Below are 14,830 nucleotides of genomic sequence, written 5' to 3' on the forward strand. Positions count from 1 at the left end.
ACTTAAACATCAAATGCCATTAAATATCACTATATGTTAATCCACACATATAGATAGGTTTATTGCTCATACTAGGGGATTTGCGCGTATTTACAAAAGTGCGATATCACCGAACCCGGTGATTCTCTAGATGTCGTATATATTGGTTTATATAGAACGCAGTACGTGTACATATCACTATCAGCTATGCACGATATTGGTTGTTTCGTTACTCGAATATGCTGGTAACAATAGCTTATTTGACTTATCAGAGAGAACATGGTTTATGTAAGTTAATATACGATTAGAAATGCAGCGTACACAATGTGCTCGACTGGCCACTGCTCCAGCCCAATTCCTGCTAGTGTACTTGATGAGTGTATTTACAAGTCAGGAATGAGAGCATCGGCATGTGTCCGTTCATAGTTTGCTTTAGTTTTCGTAACAATAAATTTGGATTTACAGTACCAAGCAATTAAATAATTAATAAGATACATGAATTTGTCAAACTTCAACGTGTCCGTGGTAATCGTGTGTTAAGCCCGTCCCCTTATCCTAGTGAATTCCCCTAACGGGTGTGGGCTCCGGCAGCACTTATCGTTTTCAGCACTATAAATCCCAGCATGGTAGCTGCGGCCACTCCTAGTCCCGCCTTTAACCACAGCTTGGGGTCCTCCGTCATCAGGCCGAATTGCCTCAGGTGACTGCATGTGGGAGAAAAGAATCGAGTTAGAATTGGAAAAGCAGAGGCAGGATTTTACAAGGTATCGTAACGATAAAACTAAGAACTACAGGATGCTGCCGCACACCAAATTAATTAAGCGGTTATGGATGGGAATCTGTGCGCCCCAAGGTAGTAATACGGGCACCGTGGCAGATGGAATAACAAATATAAGGCTGATATTAGTAACGAGTTCAGTTTAAATGGTAACACTTACGCCGACTCCCACAGCTGTACCAACCTGTGCTTGTAGAACAGTATCCAGGCGGCCTGGAAGCGACTGCATATCCGAGAAGCCGTCGACGTGTACAAACATCAAACAACACAGAAAACAGACACCAACCATTACACAAAAAAAAGGGGTAGAAGAGAAGATAATAAGATAAGTAACCATTAATCCCGAATGTTAGATGCAATCTAAAACTACTATAAAGTGAAATACTTTTAAGGGTTGGTTTATGAACCAACGTAACATGAAGTCAATCCAAAAGTATTTCACTGCTTTTGCCTAGGCGTATTAGCTTACAAAAGAAGCACCCAAGAGTGGATCACAAAAGGTGTACTCACGGAAACGCTGCCATTGTGGCCAGCTTGGTATACAGTTCTTTTTTGTTGGTTTTCAGGCTGAAGAGATGCGGAGGCAGCAACTTGTACTTGTCACAGAATTCAGAGGGCTGCATTAGATAGTCCTGCCGGCGTTCGTCCATGTCGCACTTGGTGCCGACTATCATCACTGGAATCTTGCTCTCCGCATAATACTTGATGTAGATGCGGGCCACGTACTCAAAGGAACGGGGATTAGATGAGTCGTAGACTAGGCAGGCAACATCGCAATTGACTTCTTGTGGCTGGAGGGGATCGAGGGCATGCCTGACGTCTATGTCACGCAGAATGAGGTGCTTTTCCTGGCCATACACCTGCACAGAGTTGATGCAATTAACCACATTCGTTTTAAACTCTTTTCCGATTAGTTTGTGCATATCCTCCACCAGGAATCCCCTGCACATTCCAGTCTTTCCTGATCCCTTTGGTCCAATCACATGACACTTGTAAACGGACCGACTGCTTTGGCGCTTGGCCAAATCGATGCGGCGCTCTCGAGTTACGTGAATTGCCGCCAACTGGCTGTCGTTTTCATGAACATTGAAGCCCAAATAGGCCAAATACTCCATTGTTTTGACCACATCAATCAGCGTCATCAGTGTCCACCGACATAGCCACCCGTGCAGTGTCACCCATCCAGTTGTCTCGTTGATCGGGCAGGACTTGCGTATGTCGGTGGAGTAGGACCACGGAGCAGCCGGGCATGTGCTGAAGAGCATCTTGTGCTCCTCAGGTGATAAGGCTCCGTCGCCATCGCGATCATAGCGCTCAAACACGGCAATCAGAAACTGCTGTCCGCGGTGCGAGAGTTCTGTGCTGCTGCCAGGCGGTATTTTCAGCGGTGGCCTAAGATACTCCTGGCACATCTCCAACTGGTCGTTATAGCCAAAGCGCCGTAACACCGCCCAGGTTGTCTCGTTCCTTCCCCGCTGAATGAAAAGGCAGTGTAAGAAGAGGAAGCCCTTCAGGGTGACCGCATCGTTGTATATGCCATCGGGCACATTTTTCTGTATCACGGCCTTCACCTCATCAAGGATTTGCGGCTGGAGTGGTGTGTTGAAACAGCGTCGCTGGAATAAATTCAGCTCGTAATCGTTCAACAGATTGTCCCCGTCAATGTCGCAGATCTTGAAAATGCGCACCAGCGACTTCTTGCAGGCGGATGTGAGCTGAAAATGCGAAGTTTTATTAGAAGAGTACAAGCTGATTACCTATCGCAAAACCGCCAATTACGGCGCAATGATATAGTTGCGACCTATGATCCACTCCGGAAGCACTTACCTCCTGTTCTTCCATCATATACAGGGGAGAAGTCGGGTGCAGCACAGCCTTCTGGGCGTAGTAAAACATCTCGGAGATGTTGTGCAGCGACTTGGCAGAGCACTCCACGCAACTCTCAATCTCGGGGTAGTCTTCCATGATGGCCAGCACGCTGTCCATGGTGGAATACTCGATGAGGTCTATTTTGTTACCCACCAGAACGATTGGCTTCCGAATGGGCTCTCGTTGTGTGTCTCCTTCCGCCTCCGCTTCGGCATCACCCTCGCCGTCCAGGGAGGGATTGCACTTGGCCCGGACGAGCGGCAGCCAATGGGATGTGATCCGATCCAAAGTGTCGTCATCGTCCACGGCGTACACTATGCACACCACGTGCGCCTTGTTAATTTCGGCGGCCAGGGCATCCTCCGACTGCTCCACGGCCGAGAAGTCAACTATGCTGGTGGGCACCTGCTCGGGCGTCACGTTCGCCGGAATGGTAATCTCCTCAGCCCTAGGCGGAACCTCCTCCGGGTACTCCTCACTGACCAGAGACAGAATCAACGACGTCTTACCCACCCCGGCGTCGCCGACGAGCAGGATCCTAACATTCTTGCGCTGCGACGCCGTGTACTGTCCCATTCCGACTGCTCTCCAAGTGAGATATGCCGCTCCTGTGCTCGTGCTCTGCTGGTCAGAGATCGCTGGCGTTTAGGCCGAAATTCTAGGATTTTGTTATGCAAAAACGCAAAAAAAAACAACCCAGAGTGATGGGGATGGCAGTAGGTGTATCAAGGTCGATATATCGCAACCCAGCTACCAGGGCTGCCACACTAGGCGACCGCCAAATAATGCGATATTTTTCCCCAATTTTCCGGCAATTGTGTTTGAATTCTACGAATTTAACAAATCAAAACTATTATTTCGATCAGTTGCTTAAAATTGATCACGTAATTTAAATATTTCCATCCAAAAACATCGGATCCGAAACTGTCTGGTAACTTTATTGACAGCTGGATCTCTACGATATGACAAGTTAGCGTTTTTCCGCTAAATCAGCCAACCGTTAAGGATGTTGTAAAGGACACAAAATGTTTTCTGTTAAAAATATTCGTATAAACAAAAAGGAAATGATAAACAAGGCAATAAATCAAACTTACCTTCAATTACGAATGTCTCCATACTGCACTTCGGTGAAAGTCTCCCAAATTATATTTCATCCGTTACATTCCACCATTTAAACTTTGAAATTGCCTGTTTGTCTGACTTCACAACCTTGCCCGCTAGATTTGGTAATCGATAGTTGGTCAGCACTGGCTGGGACTCCAGAGCTTAGCTTCAATTTTCAACGTAGTGAGAGTTGTAAGTGCGGAAGAAAATCAGTACTCTCGGATATCAGCAAAATGAGCACTAGCTCAAACGACGTACAACAATAATATTCGAGATTTGTTTGTTTTTTTGTGCGGCATCGATACAAACGCGTGCCACGGCCAACCGATTTGGCTTACAAGGATAATTTCCCCGTGCAACTTTCACGGGGTTAGGGCAAGGAGAGCAGGGGGCCGGAGTGCTGGACGCGCAGACAGCGCGGAATCGATATCGATGGTACGCACTAAAAACCAGTCGTCCTCCTCCAGCGCCAGCAGCAGCAGCACCAAGTCACCAATAAAGTCCAGCAGCGGGGCAGGATCATCCGGCGGAGGACTCGGTGGTCGCCAGTCCACTCACCGCTCGTCGAGCGCCTCAAACGTTGCTGCCGTTGTTGCCGGCGGTTCATCTGCCGCCGGTGGAGGCTCCTCATCGAATCGCCGTAGTCCGGGCAGCTCACCCGACGGCGACGACGACACCACCACCACAGATGACCTGACCCCCACAACGTGCTCCCCACGCAGCGGCCACCACCATTCGTACGGCGGCTACTCGTCCTCTGTGCACAAACAGAACCTCTACGTCGTCTCGTTCCCCATAATCTTTCTTTTCAACGTTCTGCGCTCGCTGATTTATCAGCTGTTTTGTATTTTTCGCTACCTATACGGTGCGAGCACAAAGGTGATATACCGCCCGCACCGACGCGACTGTAATATTGAAATCGTGGTGCAGAATTCCTCCAAGGAGCAACAGCAGTCGTTGAACCATCCTTCGGAGCTGAACCGTGAAGGTGACGGACAGGAACAGCAGTTATCCAATCAGCCACAGCGTTTCAGGCCCATTCAACCGTTGGAGATGGCCGCCAATCGTCCGGGAGGAGGGTATTCACCTGGTCCCGGCGATCCATTGCTGGCCAAGCAGAAGCATCACCATCGACGCGCCTTCGAGTACATCTCCAAGGCGCTCAAAATTGATGAGGAGAACGAAGGTGAGTTTCGGCGACGGGGGTGGCAGCTCCAGTTCGAGTTCGAGTGCTCGAATGCTCAATGAGTCATCGCCCGCTGTCCGCTTTTGTTGTCTGTCGAGTGTGAGAATCAATAAGGCAAAACGCGCGCACAATGGATGCCCCAAATGTCAACAGGAGTAGGGTTGTCTGCCTTGATGGACTTTTATGGAGTGGAAGTTCTCCAAGCATGCGATTTTTAAATTCTAATGCATATAAGCGTACTCTTTGTCAAATTATTTATAAGAGGAAAGCGAGCTTGATTGAACATAATAGTTATAAAATAAACATAAAATAATATTATTCTATATATTCAGGTCACAAAGAGCTGGCAATTGAGCTCTACCGAAAAGGTATCAAGGAGCTAGAGGATGGCATAGCTGTCGATTGCTGGAGTGGACGTGGTGATGTGTGGGATCGGGCTCAGCGCCTGCACGACAAGATGCAGACAAACCTTTCGATGGCGCGGGATCGTCTCCATTTTCTAGGTAAGTGACCAGTCATATTTCCTATACCCCTAAAACATAGGATTTGTTTACCTCATTTTTTTTTTATTTCATTTTGCACGTTTTCCCCTGCTTTTTTGTTGTCCCCTCCGTTTTGTCCATATGCACATGTTCATCCGGTGCGCAGCTCTGCGTGAGCAGGATTTGCAAATGCAGCGCCTCTCCTTAAAGGAGAAGCAGAAAGAAGAGGCTCAAAGCAAGCCGCAGAAGACCAGGGAGCCCATGCTGGCAGGAATGACCAACGAACCAATGAAACTAAGGGTGCGCAGCAGTGGCTATGGGCCCAAGGCCACCACCAGTGCCCAACCCACTGGTAAGTTCCTCACCAGCTAACGCGCACCCAACAAGATCCTCACACGCCAGCGCAAAGCCACCATAAGCAGATCGATTAGTCAATCCCTATCACCTCACTTGGCACTTGATTTTCTTAGAATTTTTTATTTCGATTGGCCAAATTGTAAACTTGTAAAAGAGTATATTCTTCCGCATTATCCATCTCTGATTGTGCTAATTCGTTCACAGCATCTGGCCGCAAACTGACAATTGGATCCAAACGACCCGTCAACTTGGCCGTGGCCAACAAATCACAAACGCTGCCCCGCAACCTTGGCTCCAAAACATCTGTAGGCGCAGTCCAAAGGCAACCAGCCAAGACAGCTGCAACGCCTCCCGCCGTTCGGCGACAATTTGTGAGTATCTGATAAGTAAACTAAATTTGTTTTTACACATTTGGCAAATACTCAGAAATTAAAATACTAATTAAACTAAATTACTCATATTACAGTCTTCGGGGCGTAATACGCCGCCCCAGCGTTCGCGGACTCCCATAAACAACAACGGACCCAGTGGCAGTGGCGCCAGCACTCCGGTGGTTAGTGTGAAGGGAGTGGAACAGAAGCTGGTGCAACTTATACTCGACGAGATCGTCGAGGGTGGGGCCAAAGTGGAGTGGACTGACATTGCCGGTCAGGATGTGGCCAAGCAGGCTCTACAGGAAATGGTCATTCTACCCTCCGTCCGACCGGAACTCTTTACGGGTGAGTTGGTTATTCTGCGACTAGAACCGTCACCATAACCAATCTTCTTCCTTTTTAGGGCTTCGTGCACCGGCTAAGGGTTTATTGCTGTTTGGTCCTCCCGGAAATGGCAAGACACTGCTGGCCCGCGCCGTGGCTACTGAGTGTAGTGCCACCTTCCTGAACATTTCGGCTGCCTCGCTGACCAGCAAGTACGTGGGGGATGGCGAGAAACTGGTGAGGGCTCTCTTCGCCGTGGCCCGTCACATGCAGCCCTCCATTATTTTCATCGACGAGGTGGACTCGTTGCTTTCAGAGCGAAGCAGCAGCGAGCATGAAGCATCGCGTCGCCTAAAGACCGAGTTTCTAGTGGAGTTCGATGGGCTGCCTGGAAATCCAGACGGAGACAGGATCGTGGTGCTGGCCGCCACCAATCGACCGCAGGAATTGGACGAGGCAGCCCTGCGTCGGTTCACAAAGCGCGTTTACGTCTCACTGCCCGACGAGCAAACCCGCGAGCTGCTCCTCAATCGACTGCTCCAGAAGCAAGGCAGTCCGTTGGATACCGAGGCGTTGCGTCGCCTTGCAAAGATAACAGACGGATACTCGGGCTCCGACTTAACGGCACTGGCCAAGGACGCCGCATTGGAGCCCATTCGAGAGTTGAATGTGGAGCAAGTGAAGTGTCTGGACATCAGTGCAATGCGTGCAATCACAGAGCAGGACTTTCACAGTTCGCTCAAGCGCATCAGGCGCTCGGTGGCGCCGCAAAGCCTCAACTCATATGAGAAGTGGTCGCAAGATTATGGCGACATCACCATCTAGTCTGTTCTAGCCAATGATCCTGCCCTCCTTCATCAATCCAATTTGGAGAAGCTGTGATGTGAGTCTCAGAGCGCAACCCATTGTCGTTACACTAGTTTTGATTATGTGACCCATGTTTTTCGCCCTTAAGGTTCTATTCAATCCGTAGACTTTTCGTTTCACAAACATTGTTACATTTGTATTTACCTGTGAGTTATTTAATATGATTTGTTTCCCAGCTATTTCTGGTGTTTTAGCCTAAGAACATTGTATTGTATTTTTTCGTTGTTTAACCACCATGTCCATGTGGTGCAACATTTGCCATGCAGCTCCATTATCGTTATACTCATACTCATGGTATATATTTCTAAGATCTGTACTTTTCATTGGAGTTCTTAGAATAGTAGGTTTGCCCTATCTTCGTTTATGATAGTAATTCAAGGCCACATTGCTTTATAAATTAGTTTTTTGAAACATTCCGTAGTGATTTTTTGTAAGACAGGCGGCCCAAGGAGTTCACAACTACTTCCATTGTATCCTTGAACTATAAAGCATATTTTTGTTGTACATTGAGTGCCCATCCACAAGCTACATGTAATCTAGAAGTAAGCGTAGACCTAAGACCGATGATATACTTATACACACCCACAAAGATACATTTACCAGCGCAGAATCGTATTTAAGTTTTAATAGTTATCACTGTCCGTATGGTTAGTCTAGTTTAGTTCCTTTGTTTCAATCTATGTACCTACAGCCATAAATACAATCGTCTCCGATTCACCTATATTATTAGTAACACACCCAAAAATGTTGTACCTAGCAGGTGCGTATGGATCTGGTGTTATCAGATCGATCAGATACATCTTCACCCGCGCACATGCCCGTCGCTTATCGCGACACATTGAACCAGCTTCAACGCAGCTCGCCCACCCGGAATTTGAGTTCTTTGACTAGTTACTAAACACAGATACAAAAAAAAACTACATGCATATAAAACTATATATATAAAGAAATCTATAGAATACGCTAAATAAAATCGATTTCAAGAAACATCAATTGCATTCTTAATCATCAACAAAATTCTAAGCTATTGGAAACCATTGGTAGTGTATTGAGAATTGAGCAACGGCTGACATCACCAGGTGCATTTAAATTAAGAGAAAGTAAGCAGAAGAATTAAGCATTCATGAAAACTAGTTTCGCAGAAAAACTGCGTCTCACTAGAGAATATTAAAGCTATAAAATTCATTCATGTATGTATGTTATACCTTAAGAAAACTTTTTAGCACAATTGTAAAAGTTAATTACTTTTTAACTATATTTTAGACTCCGCTGAATCCTCCACCAGATTTGTAGTAGTAGTAACCACTTCTATCATCAATGATATAAATTAAAGTTTGAAATAATAATTCCACATCCTAATTCATTACCTCAATATAAAAACCAGCGTCCCTTCGTTTTCTCACTTGTTTTATATATTTTTTTGCTTCTTTATTTTACATTTTACATATTTATATCGCATTTCGTTTTCCACATTGGAAATATACAATATGTATGCTCGAATTTACATTCTCTTAGTGACTAAATTTGTTTTTCCTCTTGTTTTTGCATTCGGCTTGCTTGCTTGCGGCTATCCTTTCATCCCACTGAAACTACCCTCTTTCCGTCTTCAGTTTTCGTTGACACATGTTCCACATAGTTACAATTACAATTTGCTTTGTCACGTTTTTGTTTCGATTGTTTTCTTTTTGTTTTAACTCTGTCGCGCGTAATTAGCATTTTCTCTTTTCAGTTTTTATTTGTTTGTTTTTGTTGAATTTCTCATTCGGTTTATTTTATTTCCGTTTCGTTTATACGCCTATATCTGCTTAAATTAGAAATCATTAAATTAATTTAACACGTACTTAGATTGGATTAGATTGTTACAGCTACCCGCCCATCGCCCGGAGCTTTTCAATTGATGTTCTTTCAGTTGTCGCCGGCGTGGATCACTTGAAGTTGAGCTCCACGCACCGCCTTAACGTTCGACTTTGGGGGGCTATATACCACACCCGATTCCGCTTCCTTCCACCGCAGTCAGCCGCAACCGTAGCCACAACTTCAAAGTGGACACTCGCGCATCCTTAATAATCTCCAGATACATTGCCACCGTCAATGTGGCTGCTGCCGCTGGTCAACGGCATGGCCAGGAGCGGCTCCGACTTTGCTACTACTCGGTATTGTACGTAACCTAAACGTGCGTAATGCGCTTGCAACTGCTGCAGGTGCGGAAGCTGATGCAGCAGAGGTGGTTGTGGCTGCGGCTGGGGGCGACTTCCCGGATGCTGCAAACGGCGTCGAAGCTGGCGTCACATCTCAGCTCATTGGGTCTGGTATTGTGGCATCGCAGCACTGTACATCATTTGGGGGGCAAGTGATCCGTTCGCTGCAGCGGCCGCGGATGCTGCGGCAGCCGTCACACCGGGCACCACAGTTCCGGGCACGCCCCATGCTACATTCGGCGGCACCATGCGGTATCCAGCCGCTGAAAATTGTATGCAAGCTGTTTAAGCCAAGGTCACGATTATTCAGCAACTGAGAAAAGTAAACTTACGGACTCCTCCCGCTTGCTGAGCACTGGTAGGGTAGGCGTAGGGATAGTAGCCCTGCTGCATGTATTGCGTCTGCATCTGGGTTGTGGGATAAGTCTGCAGAAAAGCACAAAGTTAGGGTCAATCTTTAGGTCACTGCGTATTTAAAGAATACAACACTTACCGCAGGTGGATACCAGTAGCCCATCTGCTGGTACGCGTATGGATACTGCGCCGCAATCTGCTGGGGTGTCATCATTTGGCCGGGTATCGCCGCTCCTGTTGCGGCGGCGATCTGTTGCTGCGTCATCATCTGACCGGGCATACCCGCTCCAGCGGCAACCGCAGCATTGGCTGCCGCAACGGCGGCAACATTGGCAGAGGCTGCTGCCGCGGCAGCGGCGGCATTGAGGTTATTGGCCGAGTTATCGCCTCCGTTCTCTTTGCCCCAGAAGCACTTTACCAGGTTTCCATGTACCTCGCTGTTGTGCGTGTGCTCGATGGCGTGGGCGGCTGCCTCCTTGGTAACAAACTTGATGAACGAGAAGCCCTTGTCCTTGAAGACCCGCACGTCCTGGATGGGACCAAACTGGACGAAGTGCTTGTGCATCAGGTCGTCACTGATGACATTCGGCGGGAATCCGCCACAGTATACGGTGGTGTTGGTGGGGCTCGACTGGTTATACACTTCCTCGAAGGTGTGGCGTTGACTTCCCTTTACACCGGACCCATTGCCCGGTCCGCCACCCATTCCGCCTCCCTGGCCTCCGCCCTTGGAAGGCTCGCGTGGTGGTGGCAGCTTGCGCGTGGACCAGTTGGTGCGTATCGAGCGCGAGCCAATCCACTGGCCGTTCATCGCCTGGATGGCGTTCTCTGCCTCCGCCTTTTTCACAAACGACACGAAGGCGTAACCCTTTGACTTCATGGTGTGAGGGTCGCGCACAATGCGACAGTTGGAGATCTCTCCGAATGGGGCGAAAGCCTCGCGCAGTGTTTCTGTCTCAATCTCGGGACTGAGGTCGCCCACGAATATGTGGTGGTGCGAACTGATGTCTGTCTTCGGCTGATTGCCGGGACTGGTGGCCCAGTTGACCTGCGAAGAGCATTCGTTTAATAGGTAATAATCAATTAAGTTCTACATAATTAAAATAACATGAGGGCTTGGTCGTGGGGAATGTGTGTGTTGCAAGAGTGTAGTTTCGAACAAAATGAATGAAAATGACCGCTGTCCACTTGATAACTTAAGAGAAGCTAATCAGCTTACCTTGATTTCCTTTTCGAGGAATAGGCGTTTATTCATGGCGGTCAGAGCTGTTGTGGCTGCCTGGTAGTTGGAATATTCGATGAAGGCATATGGATCGTTGCCCGGTTCCCGAATGATTTTGCAGCTTTTGACGGGCCCCATGGTGCTGAAGAGGGCAATTAGCAGGTCCTCGGACACTGAGCTATCCAGGTTGCCCACGTATAGGGTCTTCGGTTGCGACTCGTCCATGGCTGTCGGATGTCACGGGACTGTGGCTTTTTTGATCTGATTATACACTAGGCTACAGCGACAATCTACTGACTCTACACTAAAACCGGAATTGCAACTACTGCACCTGGCCGCATTAATCGGAAGGGGATGTATCAAAAATTTGCAGATTAAGTTCCTAGCTACGTACAAAATCTAAAGTGTCTGCTAATTAAACAGGTGTATTTGCGGCAATCTAATTGGTGCTAGCTGCTAACAGGAAACTCCAAGAGAGATTTGAATACTTTGATTTTCTACTACTTTCGACTTACTCTCGGCTTGGCTTGATTTTTTTGGATTATATAAACTTTATATGCTCAATCTAGGTAGGTTGATCTATTTGCTTAACGCTGAGGTTCGTCGTTTATTGCTTTATTTTGTTCCTAATCTGGCGCCTAATTGAAAATTTCGTTAAACATCTATATGTATACGTATAAATATATCTGTCCTAACTAAACGCTAATGGAGTGTTTTGGAATATACGATTAGTCGCCTAATATATATGTCTATAATCGGTTGACTTCCTTTCCTGGGGGCCTGGGATTTGGATTCGGGGTTTCTTGGTGTACACTACTTGGTATTTCAGAATTGCTCGATCCTTCTTCGATGATCCGGATGTTGTTGTTGTGATTATAAATAGTTGTCCGTTCCAATATACAGGATTGTATAAATGTACATATGAATACTTGGTTGCGACTACTTATTCTTGCTCTTGTACAAAAATTAGTTAGCTAAGTTAAACAGCGTGAAAGTTCGCAGGCTGAGTGTACTTTTCGGGTTTCGAAGCTGACCCCTGGAATCGTTGCTGCTGTAAAAGAGAGAGGTAAATTTGGGTTAGTTTTGCGCTGATAACCGGAAGAGTGGGACAAGGTCTAATGGCACATGATCGGTGGGCCTTAAAACAGGCGCAAATGATATGGATATAAATCGACTACCCCGCCCCGCCCCCTTTTCGCATGATGGGAACAAAGAAGGCGGCAAAGCAGTGCAGGGACACGCACACACAGACGCACGCTCACACACACTGGCGCACACGAAAAACACGGGGAGAGTGAGTGAGCTATCTTCGGAGCGAGAGAGGCGGGTGGGAAAGGACAGGGGAAAGAGACTGCCTGTCTTTATAACAAAGCGAATGGCCAACAATTGACAATAGCCATTCATTCGCAACAAATTTGCGGGCCTTGCAAAATGATTTAGTTTATAATTAATATATTTCTGTATTCACATTTACAAATTTTTTTTTGGGCCACTCACGCACAGCACACAGAAATGCACACTCAGGCACGCCAGCGAGACGAGGGCGAAAGGAGAACGACGAAAATCGACTAGAAGATGAATGACCGTCGATAACAAAATGAGGAGAAAGAAAAACAGGGAAAAGGAAGAGAAAGATGTGGGAAATTTTGCGAAACCGGCGGGCGGGTGACACACACGGTTGCATTAGATTCGTGTTCTTCTTCTTCACACTTTGCGAAATCAAATTTTAATTTGCATAGAACTAAACTTGATTTTGATTATTTCTGCGGCGGCGGCGCTAGAAAATGTCAGTCAAAGTCACAGAACTGAAGAGACGGCGAAAAGGGAATGGCGGGGTGGTTTTGGTTGCTCATTTGCTGCTTATTTTCTTCGTCTCTTTTTCGCACACACACTGACACATTAGCACCGACACGCACACACACACACGCAGAGAGAGGCGTCTTGCGCTGGTCTTTTTGTTTGCGTTTTCCTCACATGAGTCTCCACTTTTCTTTTGCTTTTGCTTTTTTCCGCTTTTGGCTATTGAGTGTATTTAAACTAATGCCAATATACCAATACCAAGACGATTTGAATGCGGGACTTTTCATTTGCCTTTTCAGCTTGCCGCTATATGTACGTATATGTATGTATCTTGTTCGCTTTTGTGCTGCCATCTTTTAATGCCGCTCCCCCGCCACCAACAACCGCCACGCCTCCGCCCCGACCCTGCTGCCTGACAGCGGTGCCGAAAACTGGGCTTAACAATTATCGTCCCCGCCGCACTATAGTGCATTCGCTTAATGTCCATTGTTCAGACTCGAATTTCGCTGTCAAAATTCGCACTCTCTTCTTTTTTCTTTAATGCGCTCTCTGTGACGTGGCTGCGTTTGTAAATTTACCGCATTTTACTTGCTCTGCACTCTGTTCGCACACTTCATTTGACGGTCAAGTTTAGCCGCTACCGGTTTGTATTAATTTTGCGAAACTTTCAAAGTTGTTAGGGGCTGCAAATGTACGTTGAACGCGTCGCTAAAATTTTACCTTCGTCGTCTAAAATGCGAACTAATTAATGAGATTTTGTGTGCGAGAGCCAGGGCTGCCAACTTGCTGAGAAATAAAAACGCAATGGCGGCAAGATGGGAAATGCAATAAAGAGTATGGACTTGACAAGATTTTTTTATAAAATTACTTACGTAGGGGTATTTAATGGAAATTCAGCGATAATATGACAAGGATCACACATTAATTCGCGACTTTAAGTTATTTGAAGCAACGTTATCGAAAAGGGGGCAACCCTAGGGCAGGCGATAACGCTTGCATCACCGCTTTCTCTCTCTAACACACTCACCGCGGGCGCAAATGCAGCACAAAGCAGACTAGAAATAACAATCGTTATCGAAAAGGTCGTCGAAATGGGCATAAATATTTTTATAAACAGTAAATATATAATTTCTTGTGGAGATCACGTTAAATGTGATGAGCTTTACAGTCGGATTGCGGAGAAAACAGTGAGTATGTTATGTATAATTTTCATAAGATTTTGCAATGTGGCCCTTTTTTTTACAGAACCTGCAACCAGGGGAATACTACTTAGTCAGCAATGGCAAGCGCTTGGAGGGAGAAATTTCATCTGGAGATGTTCACTGCGTTCTCCGCCAGCTCGGTGGCAAAGGAGGATTTGGTTCCATGCTTCGAGCCATTGGTGCGCAAATTGAAAAGACAACCAATCGCGAGGCTTGCCGCGATCTAAGTGGTCGCCGTTTGCGGGATATCAACGAGGAGAAGCGGGTGCGCGCCTGGCTGGAGAAGCAGGGCGAACGGGAACGGGAGGCCGAGGAGCGTAAAAAGCGAAAAATCGAGAAACTGCTGGCCGTGCCCAAGCACGACTTTAAGGACGATAAGTACGAGGAAGCCAGGGCTAATCTGACCGAGAAGGTAAACGACGCCTTCGAGGAGGGACTCAAGCAGGCCGAGGAGAACAAGGAGAAAGGCGTCGAGGAAGCAACTTCCAGTGGCACAAAGAGGAAATCCCCCGCCGTAGACAAGACCAAGGCAAAAAAGAAGAAAAAGGGCACACTCTGGATAGACGATGACATCTCTGGATCCGACTCTGACTCTGACGACAGCGAGGAGGAGCCAAAAACACAGAAAAAAGCTATACAAAACTAGATAAATAACTTTTGAATTAAGTATGTACCAAAGACGTTCTTATTTCAAAATTTACCTGAAATAAACATAACAATATAAATACTTCTCA

The 14,830-nt window shown here is 46.8% G+C and overlaps 4 protein-coding genes across 18 annotated transcripts; 2 read left to right on the plus strand and 2 right to left on the minus strand.

Moving 5' to 3' along the window:
• Positions 1-15: 15 nt before the first annotated feature.
• Miro (Mitochondrial Rho) lies at positions 16-4,501 on the minus strand. 4 transcript variants are annotated; one of them, NM_001275966.1, is made up of 5 exons: positions 3,721-4,501; positions 2,585-3,658; positions 1,268-2,472; positions 918-980; positions 16-683 (listed from the first exon to the last, which is right to left on the minus strand). In NM_001275966.1, exons 2-5 carry the CDS (start codon positions 3,200-3,202, stop codon positions 548-550), a joined length of 2,022 nt encoding a protein of 673 aa, NP_001262895.1. In that variant the 5' UTR covers positions 3,203-3,658; positions 3,721-4,501; the 3' UTR covers positions 16-547. The 4 variants fall into 4 exon arrangements, with proteins under 4 accessions (NP_001262895.1, NP_732939.2, NP_651205.2 ...); NM_170114.3 differs by lacking the exon at positions 3,721-4,501 and having other exon boundaries at positions 942-980; positions 2,585-3,384; NM_142948.4 differs by lacking the exon at positions 3,721-4,501 and having other exon boundaries at positions 2,585-3,384.
• spas (spastin) lies at positions 3,869-8,636 on the plus strand. Of its 6 annotated transcripts, none has more exons than NM_170115.3 (6): positions 3,869-4,916; positions 5,249-5,419; positions 5,565-5,750; positions 5,960-6,126; positions 6,222-6,474; positions 6,533-8,308. In NM_170115.3, exons 1-6 carry the CDS (start codon positions 4,163-4,165, stop codon positions 7,276-7,278), a joined length of 2,277 nt encoding a protein of 758 aa, NP_732941.2. In that variant the 5' UTR covers positions 3,869-4,162; the 3' UTR covers positions 7,279-8,308. The 6 variants fall into 5 exon arrangements, with proteins under 6 accessions (NP_732941.2, NP_001303438.1, NP_651206.3 ...); NM_001316509.1 differs by having other exon boundaries at positions 6,533-7,517; NM_142949.4 differs by having other exon boundaries at positions 6,533-7,498.
• A 73-nt stretch (positions 8,637-8,709) lies between these two features.
• On the minus strand, positions 8,710-13,919 carry Rox8. 6 transcript variants are annotated; one of them, NM_170119.2, is made up of 5 exons: positions 13,767-13,919; positions 11,092-12,145; positions 10,012-10,920; positions 9,851-9,944; positions 8,710-9,799 (listed from the first exon to the last, which is right to left on the minus strand). In NM_170119.2, the coding sequence occupies exons 2-5, from the start codon at positions 11,317-11,319 to the stop codon at positions 9,618-9,620; spliced, it is 1,413 nt and encodes a 470-aa protein (NP_732945.1). In that variant the 5' UTR covers positions 11,320-12,145; positions 13,767-13,919; the 3' UTR covers positions 8,710-9,617. The 6 variants fall into 6 exon arrangements, with proteins under 6 accessions (NP_732945.1, NP_732942.1, NP_732943.1 ...); NM_170116.2 differs by lacking the exon at positions 13,767-13,919 and adding an exon at positions 13,615-13,703 and having other exon boundaries at positions 8,710-9,781; NM_170117.2 differs by lacking the exon at positions 13,767-13,919 and adding an exon at positions 13,473-13,644 and having other exon boundaries at positions 8,710-9,781; positions 11,092-12,142.
• Positions 13,444-14,822, plus strand: CG5986 (uncharacterized protein). 2 transcript variants are annotated; one of them, NM_142950.2, is made up of 2 exons: positions 13,444-14,081; positions 14,140-14,822. In NM_142950.2, exons 1-2 carry the CDS (start codon positions 13,986-13,988, stop codon positions 14,740-14,742), a joined length of 699 nt encoding a protein of 232 aa, NP_651207.1. In that variant the 5' UTR covers positions 13,444-13,985; the 3' UTR covers positions 14,743-14,822. The 2 variants fall into 2 exon arrangements, with proteins under 2 accessions (NP_651207.1, NP_001262899.1); NM_001275970.1 differs by having other exon boundaries at positions 13,952-14,081.
• The last annotated feature ends 8 nt before the right edge of the window (positions 14,823-14,830 follow it).

This window comes from Drosophila melanogaster, chromosome 3R (assembly GCF_000001215.4).
Source record: "Drosophila melanogaster chromosome 3R".
Lineage (NCBI taxonomy): Eukaryota > Metazoa > Arthropoda > Insecta > Diptera > Drosophilidae > Drosophila > Drosophila melanogaster.